Genomic DNA, 19,298 nt, shown 5'->3' on the forward strand with positions numbered 1-19,298 from the left:
TTGCTTGGATGTGGGCCTTTGCTTCTTTCAATTCAGCACCTATCTCTTTTCACCCTTGGTTTGTGGGCTGACTGGTACTCCTGCCATGCGACTGCATTGTTCCTATCATGACATTGTTTAACTTTCATTTGCTAGGCTTCCTCTAAGCCTGCCATATATTATTTCTTCCCTCAGTTTATGTTACCCAATATTTTTGCTGGGTCAGTTCTCACATCATCTTGGGCTTCCTTGGCCCATTCTATTCCTTTGGGCATTCTCGACTTGTTTCATTCCTTGGGACATACTTGGCACATCTCATTCTTTCCTACTTCTTACATTCCCATGGGCTTTTGTTAAATCTTTCGGGCTTCCCCGGCCCAGTTACCACATCTTTTACTTTTGGGTTTATTGTCCTTTAAACTAACCCCATTTACTAATTCCTTTCTTTGGGCTCCTCCAACCCATCTTTACTTGCCTTCTACTTCTTATGATTCCCATGGATTTATTAATTCATTCTTTGGGGCTCCCATGGGCCCATTTGCTTTCATTAGGGTCCTTTTACTATTTTGTGGGCCTGTGTACCATTATTCTTACCATTCGGGCCTAATAGTTTTTCTTACTTTGCTAATTCTTCTTTCTTTACTCTTTTTATATTGTTGGGCTTCTTCTTGCCATGCATTGGACTTTTTTCTTTTTGCCAAAATGGGCCTCAACACCGTGTATTTTCCCTCCAACACCACCGAAATCTCTCCAAATTAGAGTGATTTTAGAAGAGAAAATAGGAAGGAGATGGGTAGATGAGAAAATACCAAATGTGCCCCTCTCTCTCTACTATGTACTGTTGTTATACTTTATGTTGCTTTTCCTTTTATTTTTAAATCACTGGTTTTTGTGTTTTTTGTTCCTTTTATCAAACAATAGCTTTCTTTTCCCTTTCAAGGTGTTTTCTTCCTTTTACATCAAACAGTGGCTCTTTTCTTTTTTCTTCTTTTAAAAAAAAAAAAATCAAGTTTCAACGAGATTTTTGTATTAAAAAAAAAAACTAAATGATGGCTGGCTCCTCTATAATTGTCATATATATGAATAGTATATTATAATGTAATAATAAAGAAAAATAAAAGAAATTATTATATATATATATATATTATTTAATAAGAATATAAAAAGTAAATTTATATAAATTACATTTTTTATTCTCACAAGAAAAAAAAAAAAAAAATTCCATCATTTCACCTTTTTATCCTTCCAACCAAACACACATTAAGAAAAACTAAAATTTTTTAATCCTCCCACTTTTTCATGAATTCCTTCATGGAACTATGAAATATAAATTTAAAGTTATTAAGAAATATCCATGGCAGAGTAAGAAAAAGAGAGATGGTAGCGACCTAGGGGGTGTTACCTTACCTTTGTCTCCTGTGAAGATGGGACCCGGACTATGATGTCCAGATTGAATTAGAGGACGTGGGGCCCTGAAATATAAAAACGGGTTAGGGAACAAAGAGAGGTAAAGTGTGGATGCTGGGATTCGAGCCTAGGTCTCCACGGTCACAACGTGGAATTCTTACCACTAAACTACAGCCACTTTGTCGTCATGTAGCAGTGGGTTCCACAAATTTGAGTTAAAGTTGTTTTTCCTTAGCTCACGCCAAACACAATGCGGAGTGAGTTAAGAGTAGAGATGCGCAGCCGACACTTCAAAACCGATTTGACCCAACCCAACTCATCACGTCGAGTCAGTTTTTAGGGGTTAGTGTGTTAGATTGAGTTGTAAAGTTTTTTTTGTAGTGGATCGGGTTAGGTTCGGGTCATAAGATTCACAAACCCGCTTAATCCAACCCAACTAACCTATATTTATTATATATTTAAAAAATTTATTATACAAATTTGTTATTTACTTTTTTGCGACTCTTCCTAAATAAACCCAAACCTTAGTTCTCCTCATTTCAATCTCCTTTGGTCCTTCTCTCTCTCTCTCTCCTAAATAAAATCACAACCCTATGACCTCCTTATATAATTTGTTCACTAACAACAATTTTATAAGATCTGCAAAAAGAAAAGGCTTAAAGCTCAACATTTTTAGAATTTCTCGCATTGAATAAAACTGCTAAAAGCTTAATATAGAAGTGTATTGACTAGACCGTGGGGTTGTCTCATTCAATTGCAAGGGCCAATATATATATATGGTTCTTTTCAGCGTGCCCATCAAACATATTGAAACTATTGGGGAAAGCTTCACTGGGTATGATATTCGCGCAATTGCCTACAAAAGCAACATAACAATATGGGGGATTGATTGGGTTTGCCTAAATATAAGTGAGGATGAATTAGATTGGGTTTATTAAGGATGGAAAATTTTTAATTTGTCTTTTTAATTTTTAAACTTTGCCAATAAGAATTTGCTACAAATAAGCGTTTGAGTCAAGATGTTCTAAGATACCTAGAGGCTTCATTCCTAACCTAAAATGTAGAGTTTGCCGATTATATTAACAGTGTTGGCTGAATGTTAGATGCAATTGATGTGATCACTTAAGGCACTAAGCAGAAAAAAAAAAAAAAAAAAAAAAAAGGCCCACAAATTTTAACCAATATGGTTATTTATAGCCAATAAATAAAATAATATTTTTTTATCAAATGAAAAACAAACAAAAAAAGAGAAAAAAATGCTACGTTTACAACATTTTTCACAACATTTTTATAATAAATCCCAAGTAGCAGGTTGTTATAGCCTCTTATTGATGGCACAAAATTAATTATAGTGGTGGGTTCAAATAAAAAACAAGAAGCAACTTAACACTTAGCATTTGTTGTGAAAAATATTGTGAATGTTGCACTTTTCAAAAAAAAAAAAAAAAAAAAAAAGAGCAATACACACAAAAATTCATAACATTATTCACAATAGTTGAGTTATCAAACTTTTACTAGTTCTTATCTAAATTCACCATTAATATCACTATTTTACTTATCATTATCAATCTGCCACGTCAATAAGAGTGAAAAGTTTTCTCAAATTTTTTGTGTCTATAAACTTTCTAAATTAAATAAGAAAAAATGTTAATGTTAATTAGTGGTAGTTTTCGCCATAAGCCCCCAAACGTATCAAACCTCACCAGTATATTAATGGCTCTAATTAAAGCAATAGAGGGAAGAGAGGCCATGCCATCTCTCTCCTGCCTGTTTTTAGTTAAAGGTGAAAATAGTTTTGTTTAAATGTCTTTGTCGAATGACAATGCAATCCATCTCATAGCTAAAGCAATGTCTTCATGGTGTGTTCGCACCTGTGGCGTTATTTATTATTATTATTATATATTTAAGATAGGTAGATAGTAGAAGAGGGAGAAGAGGAGGGGGAGGGGAAGTTCAAACTACAACATGGAATACAATATCACTAGGCTATCATTTGTTGTGTTGGATCAAAAGACATAGTTAATATGAATTGCACCTCAATTTTACATCTAATGCTAAAAATTAATTTAGATGCCAATAACCACCGCGCACCCTTGGTGCGTTGGTGCGGTGGTCACTCTACAAGTATAAATGCTTGTGGGGTATAGGAGGCAAGGTCGGGGTTCCAGTCTCCAGGAGGGAGCTTTACACACATATACACTTAGATTAGATTAGAATAAAATTTTTATCTTGTAAAAAAAAAAAAAATGCCAATATTAAAGGGAGTTCATAAAACTGATCTTACTTCTCTTTTCACCAAAAGAGAACACCTAACTTTCTATGGTGTTTTTGATCAAGTTTAGGTTCTTCCAAATACGTACAAGTCAAATTGATTTTTGTGTGTTTGCGTGTGTCGGCACCTTCACTACAAAACGCGGGGGTCTTGGGCCGCGTTTTTTAAGCTGTGGCTATAAAAAACGCGGCCCAAGATGGACTGAAGCCGCGTTTCATAAAAACGGGACCATAGACGGGTTCTTAGGCCGCGTTTTTTAAGCGTGGCCATAGATGGGTTCTTAGGCCGCGTTTTTTTGAGCTAAAAACGCGGCCTAAGGACCTCCGTACTTTATTTTTTGGCAATTTTTTTTTTCTTTTCCTTAACTATGGCCGCATTTTAAAAATGGGGCCATAGACAGGTTCTTAGGCCGCGTTTTTTAAGCGTGGCCATAGATGGGTTCTTAGGCCGCGTTTTTTTGAGCTAAAAACGCGGCCTAAGGACCTCCGTACTTTATTTTTTGGCAAATTTTTTTTTTCTTTTCCTTAACTGTGGCCGCATTTTAAAAATGGGGCCATAGACAAGTTCTTAGGCCGCGTTTTTTAAGCGTGGCCATAGATGGGTTCTTAGGCCGCGTTTTTTTGAGCTAAAAACGCGGCCTAAGGACCTCCGTATTTTATTTTTTGAGCTTTCATATAATAGTCAAATTCCTAATCATTGAAAAATAAACTTTTGTAATAGTCAAATTCGTAAAATAGTTACATATAATTGAAAAGCAAAAAAAAAAAAAACAAAAAAAAAAAAAAAATCCTTTAGAAAACCATTTTTAGCAATTATTGGGTATAGGTTGACCTGTTTTTGTTCATAGGTCCAAAAATCTCTATCCATATACGCCTAAAGTTAACTCGTTTATGATGTTATTTGGATGGGAAAGAGTTAAATTTTTATTTTGTCCTTGGATCTAATCCTGCAAGGAGTATAGTCATTGCCATGTTTCAAAAAAGATTATCAGCCCATGACTTGGTTTTGGTCTAAAGTAGAAAAAGGTATTTTTCTTTGTGAAGACATGAAGGCTCTTGTTGAATGTGGAGGTGGAACTAAACAACCATCTAATAAGACTAGTTTAACTATGGCTCACATTAGCAAGGGATAAAGCCCATTTTTTGAAATTGAGAATATAGTTAAAAAAGAACGAAGGCTTGACACCCAGTTGTTCAAGAATTGTGGAATAGTAACTTTGAGTTTTTAACCACATATGATTGCAGATGGAATTGAATCTTTTCCATATAGAAGACATCAATTACAACAATAAGCATATCCACAATTTTCATGCAGCTCCATTTGTAGATTTTATACTTGTCACATTGATGGCCATAAATTCTTGATTTGAAGTCGTTATCCTCTCATTCGTAGTAGCCATATTTTGGGAAGTTGGTACTACCTTCTCGCCGCTTGACTTTGATCCTAGCTGATCTTGGCTCTTGCCCCATAAAACCATATATATGCCAGCAACAATGACAATTGCTCCAATAACGCTAAAAATAGTTTAGATGCCTAAGTTAGCCCACAGTCATACAATGTTTATAATTCCAAATCTTTTTCTAACAATTTTCTTTAACTAAATGAAGCATATCAACTACAATAATTAAACATTGTGTTAGTCGATGAATGCCCCAAATGAAACGAAAGATTTTGAATCGACATTCCAAGCACTTTTTTTTCCTTTGTGCATAATCATAATGATAAGAACAACTTATTTTACAACTATTAACATGGCATATTGTGAATGTGATTGAAGCAATGTTACTTTTATTTGAATTCTCCATTGATTTCACTCTTATTATACACTAATTACAACAGATCATGTTAACAATTATGAAAATATTGTGCTTCTAGACTTATTAGTGGGCTTAGTAGGATAGAAAAATCAATGCGCACCTTCCTAAGTACATTGCCTCGTATAGAAAGAAAGAGCCTATAATTGCAACTAGAACCGTGCTTAGTGGATTAAAAGCAGTCACAAAAACAGGTCCTTTTTCCTTCATTACTTGTCCATGAACGTAAATGGAGAACCCTGAAGCTACTACGCCCTGTGTAAAACTTCACTTGTGAGTATAGATGCAAGTCTTAGACATAGCTAGCCTCACAATATTTTTGTAAGAAGCATTGTGAATAGAAAAGGATATCAAAAGAAAATATAACTGAATGTAGAGTTTCTCACAGCATATACAGCAGCTAGGAGCTTAATATCTAAGTGTATTGACCAGGCCGTGAGGTTCCCCCGTTCCATTGCAAGGGCCAGTATGGTACCTTCCAGTGTGCTCATCAAACATATCAGAACTGTTAGGGAAAGCTCTGTGGGGTATGATTTCAACGTAATTGCCTACAAATCAACAATTATATATCAGCACTAATTTAGTCTTACACATTTTTGGAATGCTAAGAGTCTTGTTGTAGTTCAATAAGTACTTTCAAGTATTTCTAACATACGATACATCCTATATTAAATATTCTATTTTTACATACAACCCTTTAAAATAACATAAACAACCCATTAAATAATATAAACAACCCAATATATTAATAAAAATTATTAACAAAAAAATAAAGTTGCTACAATGAACTCTTATAAATAAGAGTTCACTGTAGCTGAATGTTAAAACAATTTAGAATATACCACACTTTTGATGTAGCATGTAGCATGATTTTTGAGCTGCTAAAATAAAGTTATAACAATGATTGAATTCACGTGTTGGAATATCTGTTTGGATCACGCATAATTTATTCAATCAATACACTGCATGAGTGTATGGGGTTTAAATAAATTTTCCAATGACCACTAACCTGATCCACTTTTTCGTGCGTGTGCTCATTTTAAACTGAAATTGCAAATTAAAGTAATGCCGATTAGACTCTTACTTGAAGATTAGTGAAAGCAGACCAGCAGGCAGAACCTACTAGTATCATGAGAGAACCCTTGATGACATCTTGCTTATTTGCTGGACCAGTAGATTCTTGATGGTCATTTCCATTTGTCCATGGCAGACTCAACATAGGTCCTTTAACCAGAGTCATGAGCAAGGCCCCCCCAACCGTGACTATGGTCCCCAATACCTTTGCCTGGCCACGCCATCTCCAAATGTTTACTTTCTCGAGACTACAAAAGGCATTCACAAATTTTTGAAGCACCGCATATATACTATATCATGTATGCACATGCAAAAACGTGAATGGCACTATAGAGAATTACCCTAAAATCCAAGCCATTGAAAATGCAAACGCAGGAAGAACATTGTCTATCGCTCTTGCGTAAGTTGCTGTAGTATACTTCATCCCAGTGTAGAACAAGGTCTGGCATATTACAGGCCTGAGTAAGAGAAAATGAAAGCTTAAGTGTGATCCAACTGAGCAAAAAAAAAAAAAAATGGTATTGTTTGAAGCTTAAGACCAAGAGAGATGAATTATTGAGCGTGACGATCCAGATTTTTACCCCAACAAGGCGAGGAACACAATCTTGGCAAAGACAGAGAAGGTCAACTTTAGCCGTTTCTTCCTGTTAAGAGTATTAAATTAGAGTGATTAGCTTTTTCATCTCGCTCAACATGTAACACTGAAGAAAAGAGTTAAAACACATGTAAACAATAATAAGAAGGTAGGAGATGGAGACCTATCCAAGACAAAAGCGAAAGGAGCAATGACAGCAGTGGCAATGGCATACCGGTAGACTATGAACACATGTTGACTCATCCCCTTATTTAGAGCAAACTTACCTATTATGGACAGCCCTGCATAGCCAAATTGCACTGAAATTACTCCCAAAAATGGTTTCACCTTTTTATATAACTGATGAATCTTAGACTCCATAGACATGTTAAGCTAAATTTCTCTTATTTCTCTCTAATGTGAGGTTCGAGCAAAATGAAGCATGGAGTCAATTTATATACTTAATGTTGTCCATAGACATGTTAAGCTAAATTCCTCTTATTTCTCTCTAACGGGAGGTTTGAGCAAAATGAAGCATGGAGTTCAATTTATATACTCAATGTTGAAGGCTACTTATAGTTGTGCTTGACGTGAGACTCATCACACACTTAATCAATTAATATTTGATTAATCTTGAACATCATAATTGTTGTGATACCACAAATTGGATTCTTTAAGTCTGTGTGTTGAGTCTCACATCGGTTGTTCATTAGATGGATCTTGGGTTTATGTAAGACATTGTGAGGAGTAGCTATTACTACTAGATTAGTCATTTTGGGGTATAACGTAGATATAACTGGCGTTTTTTCTTGAACCATTACAAATGATACTGAAACCAACCTAGTAATTCCATGTGGGTTTAGAGACACTACCCTATAAATGGACCCTGACGAGGACATCATGTATTTAATTAAGTGGGGTTAAAAATCGATCACAACACTTTTACCTTTATAACTTGTTTGGAAGAAGAGAATATGGTGATTGTAAGGTAAGAAAAAGAACTTTTAATGAAATTTTTTTTTTCTCCGGTCTAATGGGAGAGAAAAAAAAAATCCCTTTCTTTCTATCACAAGTCCATTTTTTAATCTCTCCAAAATAAGGAGGAATAAAATGAAATTAAAAATGTTTTATGAATTCTTTCCGAAGTTCTTATAATACTTTTTTTTTTCTCTTAAATGCACGGCTTTTTTCCCCCTTAAAGAAATGGCATAATAATAATAATAATAATAATAATGCTTTTTAAAATTATTATTTTTCTATTCAAATCCCAAACATGAATATATTTACATTCAATTCATTTCCTTTTAAGCATTTGAACAAGAGGGAAATAAATATATAAAGTCTTTTATATTTATTTACATTTTTTTCTTACTTTACGCATATCATTTCATTATTCCTTATAAACTTCCAAGGTAAAGAGTCTTGATATACTCCACTATAAACCAGCTTTTTCCTAAATTAAGGTAAAGAGTCCTGATACTCCACTATAAACCAGCTTTTTCCTAAATTTAGGAAAAAGCTGGTTTATAGTGGAGTATATCAAGACTCTTTACCTTGGAAGTTTAAAGAATGTTAAGCACTATCATACTAGGAAAAAAAAAGAAAATGCTAAGCACCATTGTAGCTGACTAAGGGACTCATTGCACTAAGAAAAGGTGTCCACAATGTGGGGTTGGTTGGATTTGCCTAAACGTAACTATGAATGAATCAGATTGAATTTAATTAATTGTGGATGGAAATTTTTTATTTGTCCTTTTAATTTTTATACTTTTCCAATAAGAGTTTGAGTCAAGATATTCTAAGATATAAAGAAGCCTAATTCCTAGGCTCATACGTGAAGTTTGCCGACTATATTAGTGCCCTCTAATTAAAGAAACAGAGGGAAAATAGGCCATGCTGATGCCGTCTCTCTCCTGCCTTTTTTGAGTTAATGGTGATCACTGTCGTTGTTGGATGACACTGCAATCCATCTCATACTTAAAAAGCAGTGTCTTCTGGTATGTTTGCAATTGTTGCGTTGTGTTATTATTATTTATTCAAGAGAGGTAGACAATAGAGGAGAAAAAGAAATCCAAGGCTCGAATCACTGGGCTATCTTTTGAACCCATGGGCTATCATTTGAACCCATTTGTTGTGTTATTTCAAAAGGCACAATAATAATGAACCAACCAATTTTAGGTAGGAACTACCATGATAGTGATTCTCTCTCTCTCTCTCTCTCTCTCTCTCTCTCTCTCATATATATTTATATATATATATATATATATATATATATATATATATATATATACTTTCTATACTATTATTTAAGGGGTTTTCACTGTTTGGGATTCTCATTTTTTGGGTTCAAAAATGCTTATTCATCCCTATATTTAAGTAAAGACAAAACTAAAGAACAATCCGGTAAAAATATAACTCTAATTCTTATTAAAACATTGTCTAAAAAATAGGGTCACTCTCCTGTTAATTTTCAAATTGTTTTATTCATTTATAAATTAGATTCTCAAAATAAAATTATATATAAAAAATAAATACACAAGTTTTTTTTTTTTTTTTTGGGCTATAAAATAGGACCCCTAAGTCCAATGTTTTCACTTTTTTTTTCCTTCTTTTTTTCCCCTTTCTCAAGACTTAAACGTTTCTCTCTTCTTCTTCTCTTCGTTTCCTTTCTTCTAAATTCTAATCCCACGTTTTTTTTTTTCCAAATCTCTTCTTCTTTATTTTTGAATTATTAAAAAAATTATTTTTAATGTACTCCCTTTTTTCTTTTTAATGATTTATTTATTTATTTATGTTGGTGTTTGAATTGTTTTCTTTTCACATCTGTTTGTATTGCCTTTTTTTTTTCTTTTCATTTTAATGAATATCTTTTCTATGTTCAAAATAAAAATCACTATGTGTGTGGTTTAATTGGATAGAAGAAAGAATGTCGCAAATTATGATACTAAACTAAAAAAAAAAAAAAAAAAAACTTCGTTGCACGCGCAAAATGCGTATGGTAAGGCTAGTATATATATATATATATATATATATATATATATGTGTGTGTGTGTGGTAGTCTCATTCCATTCACGCATGTTTTATTTCCAAATTTCCATTTGTGTAATATGCTTCCCCCCCCCCCCCCCCCAACTTTCTAATTTTGGTTTTATAACAAGAGTGAAAATTAAATTAAACAAAAACTGGAAAACATTATGAACACTAATGGTGGTTCCAATTTAAAATCAGAATGCCAGCTTTAACATATAAGTGGTACCATTTACCACCTACATCCACCAATTAAGAAATAATCCTTAAACCCAGATTAAAAAATGCATGAATTTGATAAACACCTATCATAAAGCTAATGATGACTTTTCTCAAAAAAAAAAAAAAAGGCTAATGATGACAGGAAATCACCTAAAAAATGGTACTTTCAAACTATAGCAAAAAATCTTAGAAACAAAACCCATTGAAAAATAGAAAAAATGAAAATAACCCTTGAAAAGAAAGCACTAACATAGAAGTCAAACTTTTATTACATCAATACTTTTTAACATAGGAACCTAATTAAGTGTCAACACAACACTTAGGTTTGCTTAAAGTCGGTACCAAGCGAAGTCACCCAAGTCGATTCAAGCATTAAAAAACAATTCATAGTTCTTAGGGATGTTCACCAAACCGCATAAACCGCACAAATTGCAAAAACCGCACCAAAACCGCCTGCAAAATAGCATAACCATACCGCATCGCAAGTAATAGTGCACCACACCGCACCCTCTCTATATATTAATATATTTAATTATTTTTAATATTAAATATATTATTAATAGTTTAATAACCCTAGTTTTCCAAAAAAAAAAAAAAAAAAGTTTGATAACCCTAGCAAGTGTTGATTAAGAAAGCCAGCCCAAAATAAAGAAAAACTAGCTCAATAGTTTAAAACTTGGACCAAAATAAAGGGAAAAATTAGTTTTGGATTGGGTAGAAAAAGCCCAAAATTTGAAATATATACCAATTTCAAATCATTCAAACCGCATCTTATATACTGCATCGCATATGTGACTGCAAAAATGAGGTGCAGTGCGGTTATGATTTTGGCTAAACTTTAAACCGCACTGCACCACACCGCACCGCACATGTGATCGCAAAAATAAGGTGCAGTGCAGTTATAGTTTTAGATAAACCGTACCGCAAAATGTGGTGCTAAAAATAACCTAAAACCGCACTATACTGCACCGCTAACACCCTAATAGCTCTTACTAGGCTACTAGCCGTTTGATACAAGTTTCATTCGAAATTTTGCAAAGTTCTGTATAAACTGTTTCCACCCAGGGCTTGCTCGAGTACTCCTTGAGTGACTTTTAGGCGAGCCCTCGAGAAGATGCCCATTAGCCTTCGTTTGACCACTCATGTCATCCGCATATTATTATTAATCGAACTTGTTCCGCTTGACCCTTAACTCGACCCTGCTCAAGCAAGCTTGTCGTCTCTTGTATCAAGTTTCGAAATCAAATTTATGTTTGACAATTGGCACTCCTAGTCGCCCATCTGAACCAACACAGGTCTAGATCAAGCAGGGCCTAATGCCCACTAAAGCAACCCACTAAAAAAAAGATGTTTAATTAAAAAATTCTCTTTATTTCTTTTATTCTTTTTCAAGGCAAATTTAGTTACACATCTTACAATCTACATTATATAAATATATATATATATATATATATATATATATGTATCAATTTATCGTATTTCTATTTTTTAGAAAACTTTTTTTATGGAATTTTTTTAGATAATTTTTTTTTTTTTTGGGAGAATATTTCTTAGATAACTTTTGAAAACCCAATAAAGATTGTTTAATTATTATTTTTTTTTGTTTAATATTTTTGCTATAAACATTGTTACAAACTTACAATATTGTAAATTTATTTTATTTATATTCATATCATTTAATAATTTTTTTTGACATCAATATATAGTCCGACCGACGGTTGAATCTAGTCTGCCGACTATAAAACCAAAAACTATTCCCATTTCGAGTGGTTTATCTAATCCAATCATTGAAACAATGCTATCATGATATACTTAAATAGTCTGTGCAGTACGTGATCGTGGGCGGTCGAACGGCAATGAGTTGGTACTATCTTACCACTATCTGATCTTCATCAATACTCTTACTCTTACCCCATAAAACCTTATATAAGTCAAACGCCAACTGCTCCAATATCTCTAGAAGAGCACAGTTGTGCATGTTCAGCTATCAATCTGTGAGACATGTCCAAAGACTTTTTGCGCAGCCACACTAGCAAGATCCACTAACTCACCAAGCACAAAAAGAAGTGCATAATGTTGTCAGCAACTCAGCATACAATATTGGACAAATATGCATCTGTTGCTCACTGGGGCAGTGTGGTTAGATGCGTGCATCTGTGTATTTTTGAGGCAATGCTTATCACGTTTAAGACCTTAGTACCATTATGAGTCTAATTATTATAATTTGATATTAATCAAGACAACACAAATTTACGTAAATTTTACTGGGGGTAGTTATTTAATCAATAAATTTTTTCATTTGTAATTATGACATTTTGACTTTGATAAAAATTCACGTGATATATGATTTTTTCATTTGGTGCAACTATGACTTCTACGGTTCACATTTTATTCTCTAGGATATGATTTCATATGGAATGATACGTTTTTCATGTAGAAGACACCAATTACAACAATAATTATATATACCATATCCGCTATTTCGATACAGTTCCATCCAAAAATTTTGTCCTCGTCACATTGATGGCCATAACTACTTGATTTGAAGTCATTATCCTCTCATTCATAGCAGCCATATTTTGGGCAGTTGGTATGTCCTTTTCACCACCTGACTTTGATCCAGCTGGATGATCCTGGTTCTTAGCTGCCTAAGTTAGCCCATAGTCATACAAATACAATATTATAATTCCAAATATTTTTCCAACAAACTTCTTTAACCAAATGAAGCATAACAACTACAATAATAAAATATTGTGTTATTCCATGAATGTCCCAAATGAAACAAAAAATTTTGAACTGACGTTTCAAGCACTTTTTTCCCTTTGTGCATGATAGCATTTCTAGGGACAATTTTTTATTTTTTATTTTTACAATTATTCACATGGCATATTCTGATTGGAGCAATATTACTTTCATCTAGATTCACCATTAATACTATTTTTATTATGCACTAATTACAATATGTCATGTTAATAGTTGTGAAAGATAATGTACCCCTAGACTTATTAGTAGGCCTATTAGGATCAAAAATCAATGCGTACCTTCCTAAGCACATTGCCTTGTACTAAATGAAGGAGCCTATAATTGCAACTAGAACCGCACTTAGGGGGAAATTACACTTTACCACCCTAAACTATACATCATATTACACTTTGCACCCTAAACTATTCGGATGCACGTTTTGCACCCTAAACTATCACATTTGTTACACTTTGCACCACAATGTTAATTTTACTGTTAAGTTAAACAGAAATTAATAACATGTGACTTGCATGTGATTTTTGTTTAGGTGGCAAATAGTTTAAAGACAAAAATACCATCTTCACAAACAATTAAAACAAATTCTCTCTCTCACGTGAGTAATATCTCCTCCTCCCCCAAATCAAAATCCCCAACAGCTCTCACGCATGGCCAACAGACCTTCCCCTCTCTCTCGGCCAACAGCTCTTCCCTCTTTCTAGGCCTGCAGCTTTCATTGTTCAGTTGCTTCTCTCCCCAAATCTTGCTAAACATCTATTGGAGAATATTAAATATTTTTTTGAAGGGGGCGATAATCCATTATCATAGTCATTGCTACATTTGAAGACACATGATGAGTTTGAAAGGTAAGAGCTTATGAGAAGTTTATAGAAGCAAAGCACTCCCATATTGAAATCCATCATGAAATCTAATGATTGAATATTTTCTTCTCCGTTAGCAAAAGACAATAATCCATCATATATATCAAATTCCAAGGACTTATTATTAAATTTATTTTCTTCTCTGTTAGCCAAAGAAAATAATCCGATCTTACATATCAAATTCCAAAGACTTATTATTTAATTTGTAGTCAACAGACAACAGTCCACGGATAGTCATGAATCTTTGGTGTCATAACTGCGTGAGAGCTGTTGGGGATTTAGGGTTAGATAGATTTTGATTTGGGGGAGAAGGAGATGCTACACATGTGAGAGTGTTTTGTTTTAATTGTCTGTGAAGAGGGTATTTTTGTCTTTAAACTATGTGCCACCCAAGCAAAAATCACATGCCAATCACATGCTATTAATTTCCGTCTAACTTAATGGTAAAACTAACATTGGGGTGCAAAGTGTAACAAATGTGATAGTTTAGGGTGCAAAATGTGCATTTAAATAGTTTATGGTGCAAAGTGTAATCTAGTGTATAGTTTAGGGTGGTAATGTGTAATTTTCCCCCGCACTTAGTGGACTAAAAGTAGTCACAAACATGGGTCCCTTTGCCTTCATTATTAGTCCTTGAATGTGAATGGTGAATCCTGAAGTTACAACGCCCTGTTTAAAATTTCACTTGTGAGTAAAAATGCAATTCTTTGATCTCATGTATATATCCCAAAATAAAAAATTAAAATAAAAAAAAATAAAAAAGAGAGAGAGTAAAACTTATCTATAATTTAAAAAATATGTAACTCTCATACTAAGTATAATTTGAACCTATATATATATATATATATAATTATAAATATTTTTAATTATACCATGCATATACACGGATTATACACTAGTAAATATTTAAATAATGAAGATGCACTTCGTGGGTGCTCCTTTAAATTCAAGCCATATATAACACTGGAAGTGCAAAAACAAAATTATTACATGTGATACAATAATAGTAGTATGTTTGTGCGATTGACTAATTAAGAGTTTTATGTAAAAATATATATTTTACAGATTATCGAAAGTATCATAATGATTAATGAGCCACCTGTAATTATAAATTAACCACTCTACTGCACACACATAACATTTGAGCCACTTGATGCAGTAACAGTATATAGTTGCAAGTTTTATTATATTAAAATATAAAACTGTGATGGTGTGGATGCCACCACATGATGCCCATTCAGATGGATTTTTAGGGGAAAAAAAAGGTTGGTTTTGAAATTTTGTATCGAAAATCATGAGCTTTGAAAAATGAAGAAGCTGGCACTTTTTCTTTTTTTTTTTTTTTAAGGAAAAAAAAAAGAAAAAAAAGAAAAAGAAATGAACCCCTTCTTATTTTAAAATAATTCTGAAGATAAAAATTGGTTTACATTTCACCAAGGATGAGTTCAGGATCTGATTACATCATGATAAGGTGTAAGGCACCCAAACACGTAGAGACGCTGCCAAAATTTGAATTTAGGAAGGCAACTTTGCTTTTGATTGTTAGCAACAGCTCTAGCCTCCAGTGCTGCTTAATTGCTAAAGGATATTTTTTATTTGTGTTTTTGATGTGTGCGCCTGCTCCTTGGTAAAGACAAAATTATTTTGTTTAAAAATTTTTAAAGGGCTAGTTTGTTTGTTTTTTGTGAAATTGGTTAATTGAGCTTAATTGTTTTTAGTTTTACTATTGATAATTTTTGTTGTTGGATTAATTTTTTTGGGATTGTATATTTTGTTTTAGATTTTAGATATATAAATTTTTTTATGGTCTTTTAAAAGGAGAAAAATGCTAAAGTTACAATTTTTTTACTAATTACTAATGTAGTAAGTGGTTATTAGTAAGTAAAAAAGTAATGTAAGTGGTGAGCCTAAATGCAAACCAATAAGAATTTACTACCTCGACAATTTGTAAAAACATTTGTGGCTATAACATTATGTTAGGTTCTAAAAACTTAGGTATTTATGTATTTAGAACTCTAATGTGTATTGTTGGCAAATCATGATCAAAACAATGTGTTTAGAACTGTTTTAGTCTTGCTCAAAGTTGTGTATTTTATGTAAAGTTGGAATCGAGCTCATGCAAAAAGAATTATGCATTTCGGCCTAGCTCGATCGATCGAAGCTTAGGCTCGATCGATCGAATCTCGGGCAGAATGTTTTTTTTTTCTGCAGATTTCCAACTCAGCCCTAGTTGTTTAAAACGTTTTAGGGTTTTCTAATTTGTCCTAAGTATAAAAGGCAAACCCTAGCCACGTTTTAGTGTTGCTTATATTGCTGTTTGTATAAATCTCTAGTGAGATTTAGAGGAGTTTTTCTTTACATAAACTTAGGGTTTTCAAGGAGAATATATTTTCTACACCTTGATGATCAACTCGGTTGCTGCCATTAAAGCTTAAAGAAAACACAAGCGGGTGTGCTTGTATCTAGTGGTGAATCCAAGAAAGAAGGAGTCTGTGGATTCGGAGCTTGCACGTGGTCGTGTCAGTAAGTTCTACTGGTTGGTAGCAATAAGAAGTCAAGCGTGGGGGCTTGTAAGTCTTATTGTATGAACTTCAATTCTTTCAAGATAGTGGATTCAGGTTTACCTTGAGGATAGCTAGGTTAAATCCTACCTAGGTTTTTACCGGTTTGGTTTCCTGAGTAATCATATCATTGTCTTATTTATCTTTCCGCTACTTTGCATGATATGATTGTTTTGATTGTGATAACCTAGATTTGTTAATTTGGACTAAGTAACAACTTGGCTAATTAGCTAGGTTAATCCAATTGTGTTTTTAAGGGGTCTAAAAACTAACACATTACTCTTAAAAGAATCAATGATATTGTTAAGTGGAGGTTAAGTATAATTTTATGGAACAAAATTGCTACAATTGGTACCTATGTATATAATAATAATATATTTTTCAAAAACAAAATCAAGGGCTGGGGTGGGTGGAGGGGATTGCCCCCCAGTGTCTAGGTCTCCCTCCATCCCTGCGCACTCGCCTGATATGTCTATCAGTATCTACTAAGTAAGAACGTGTTATTTGATGTTTCATTAATTACTTAATCAACACTTTATTATTTGAATTTATTTCATCAACACTTAAGTGGTAGTTTTTATGGTATGGTGGCTTAAAACCAAATCACATGTCATACTAGAAATAATAAACCATATGAAGAATTAAGTAAATTGAACAATAACTATAACTAATAAAACAATAACAATTACATTACAAGGACCATGCCTAAAGTTAACTCCTTTAAGATGTTACTTGGATGGTGCTTGTTTTTAGACCCCTTAAAACACAACCAAATTAATCTAGTTATTTAGCCAAGTGATTACTTAGTCAAATTATTAGATCTAGGTTAACTCAAATATATCATATCAATGTAAAGTGTGGAAAATAAAGAACACAAAGATATGATGACCCAGGAAACCAAATCGGTAAAAACCTGGGGAGGATTTAACTTAGCTATCCTCAAGGTAAACCGAATTCACTATGAAAGAATTGAAGTTTACACAACAGCGACTTAGACCACTAACATCCTATTGCTACATCGAGTAGGAAACTTACTACCATGACCACGTGACAGTTCCGAGTCCACGGACTACTTCTTTCTTGAATTCCTAGCAAGCACAAGCACACCCGCTTGTGTATCTTTAAGCTCTTGAATGCAGCAACTGAATGATCACCAAGTTCTTAACATAATCTTGAATCTTGGAAACCCTAAGTATGTGTGAAGGCAAATACCTCTTGATCTCACAAAATATTCTCACACACAGCATAAGGAGCCACCTAAAACGTGGCTAGAGTTTTCCCTTTTATACTTAAGACAAAACATAAAACCCTACACGTCAAACGGGCTTAGGCTGAGTTGGAAAATTCTGTAGAAAACAATCTGCACGACTTTCGATCGGTCGAGTCTAATTCTTGATCGATCGAGCCAAGCAAATTTAACCAATAAATTCTGCAAAACACTCGATTTCAACTTTACACATAAACACACTTTGAGCAAGTCTAAAACAAGACTAAAACCTGTTTTGATCATAGTTTGCCAACATTACAAAATGAAGTTCTAATACATTAGTTTCTAATAACTTAGGACCTAACAAACTCCCCCTTTGACAATCTGTGACAAAACACAAACTTAACAAAAAACTCAAAGTTTACAAAAAACAACCTATAATAACAAATATTGCCCATTACAACAAATTCAACCTAACTACTATCTATCAGTTGCAAGTATAGACAGCTGCACGACTGAATCAACCTGTATATTTCTTGAAACACTAAACAAACGCATAAACGCATGTGTGGAAAATACAATTAAATCAAAAATAAATTCTTGATAACACACAACACAAAATAAAGACATATATCATGAATAACTCATAAATATAAATCAATAAACAATGTGAAACAAGAAACATAAACAAAACAAAGTATCTCCCCCTAACATGAATAGCCCAAACAAAATAAAGAATACATCATGAGCCAAAAAATGTAAATACATGATGAAGCGCCTAGATACAATCTAATAGCTCCACAAGCTCCACAAAATACAAAAATCTCCTCCTAACTACAAAAACCCTCTACAAATATACTCCCCATTTTTGTGACGAAATGCCAAAGGACAATCAGAGTCCATCATCAAAAGGAGGTGGTGGAGGTGATCGTCTAAAATGCACCAGCTCTGCTCGTAAAGCACAGATCTCATCAAGCAGGTCCACCAAAAGCTAACCATGAGCTGCCTGAACGATCATGACAGTCTCCAACATACGTCGAATGTCTAAATCATTCGAAGTAGATGGTGGAGGAACAACAGCAGTAAGATTAACAAACGCCTCAGTCGAAGTATCACCAGTAGAAGTGCGAGAAGGGGGTGCGACACCGGAAGGCTCAACCCCAGGACGTTTAGAGCTTACTCTCAACTGAGCAACCCTCTACCTAAGAAAGGTGGCACCTATGGGAGCGATAATGTGAACGGGCTCAGACGTGGGGAAATCCTTTAACCCTAAATGTAACAAAATCCTATGGATAAAGACGAGAAAGAAAAGAGCATGAGCAGTAGAAGAACTTCTATAAACCTCAGTCACAGAACAAAGAAACAGATGAGAAAAACTAATAGGAGCATCAGTAAGAAGGGCGTACAAAAATGCACAACGCTCCAAAGGAATGGTGTGCAGATGAGAGATAGGCCACAAGGAATGACAAGCAATCCTAAAGAAGAGATAATGAGTCTCAGTGAGCTCAGCAGTAGTGATTCGAGGATCAAAACCCCACTGG

General features: G+C 33.8%; 1 protein-coding gene across 1 annotated transcript; it reads right to left on the reverse strand.

The window, feature by feature from the left end:
- Positions 1–4,847: 4,847 nt before the first annotated feature.
- LOC126697430 (WAT1-related protein At2g39510-like) lies at positions 4,848–7,816 on the reverse strand. The gene is made up of 7 exons (XM_050394427.1): positions 7,305–7,816; positions 7,128–7,190; positions 6,888–7,004; positions 6,557–6,794; positions 5,859–6,020; positions 5,576–5,727; positions 4,848–5,172 (listed from the first exon to the last, which is right to left on the reverse strand). The coding sequence occupies exons 1-7, from the start codon at positions 7,505–7,507 to the stop codon at positions 4,965–4,967; spliced, it is 1,143 nt and encodes a 380-aa protein (XP_050250384.1). The 5' UTR covers positions 7,508–7,816; the 3' UTR covers positions 4,848–4,964.
- Positions 7,817–19,298: the final 11,482 nt, after the last annotated feature.

The sequence above is a fragment of the Quercus robur genome, chromosome 8 (genome assembly GCF_932294415.1).
Source record: "Quercus robur chromosome 8, dhQueRobu3.1, whole genome shotgun sequence".
In the NCBI taxonomy this organism is placed as follows: domain Eukaryota; kingdom Viridiplantae; phylum Streptophyta; class Magnoliopsida; order Fagales; family Fagaceae; genus Quercus; species Quercus robur.

Coding starts and splice junctions, on each gene's coding strand:
- LOC126697430 (XM_050394427.1), bottom strand. CDS start 7,507: ATGTCTATGGAGTCTAAGATTCATCAGTTATATAAAAAGGTGAAACCA. Junction 6,021..6,556: donor CTGCTTTCACTAATCTTCAA/GTAAGAGTCTAA, acceptor GTTGATTTGTAG/GCAATTACGTTGAAATCATA. Junction 5,728..5,858: donor TCCTAGCTGCTGTATATGCT/GTGAGAAACTCT, acceptor AGTTTTACACAG/GGCGTAGTAGCTTCAGGGTT.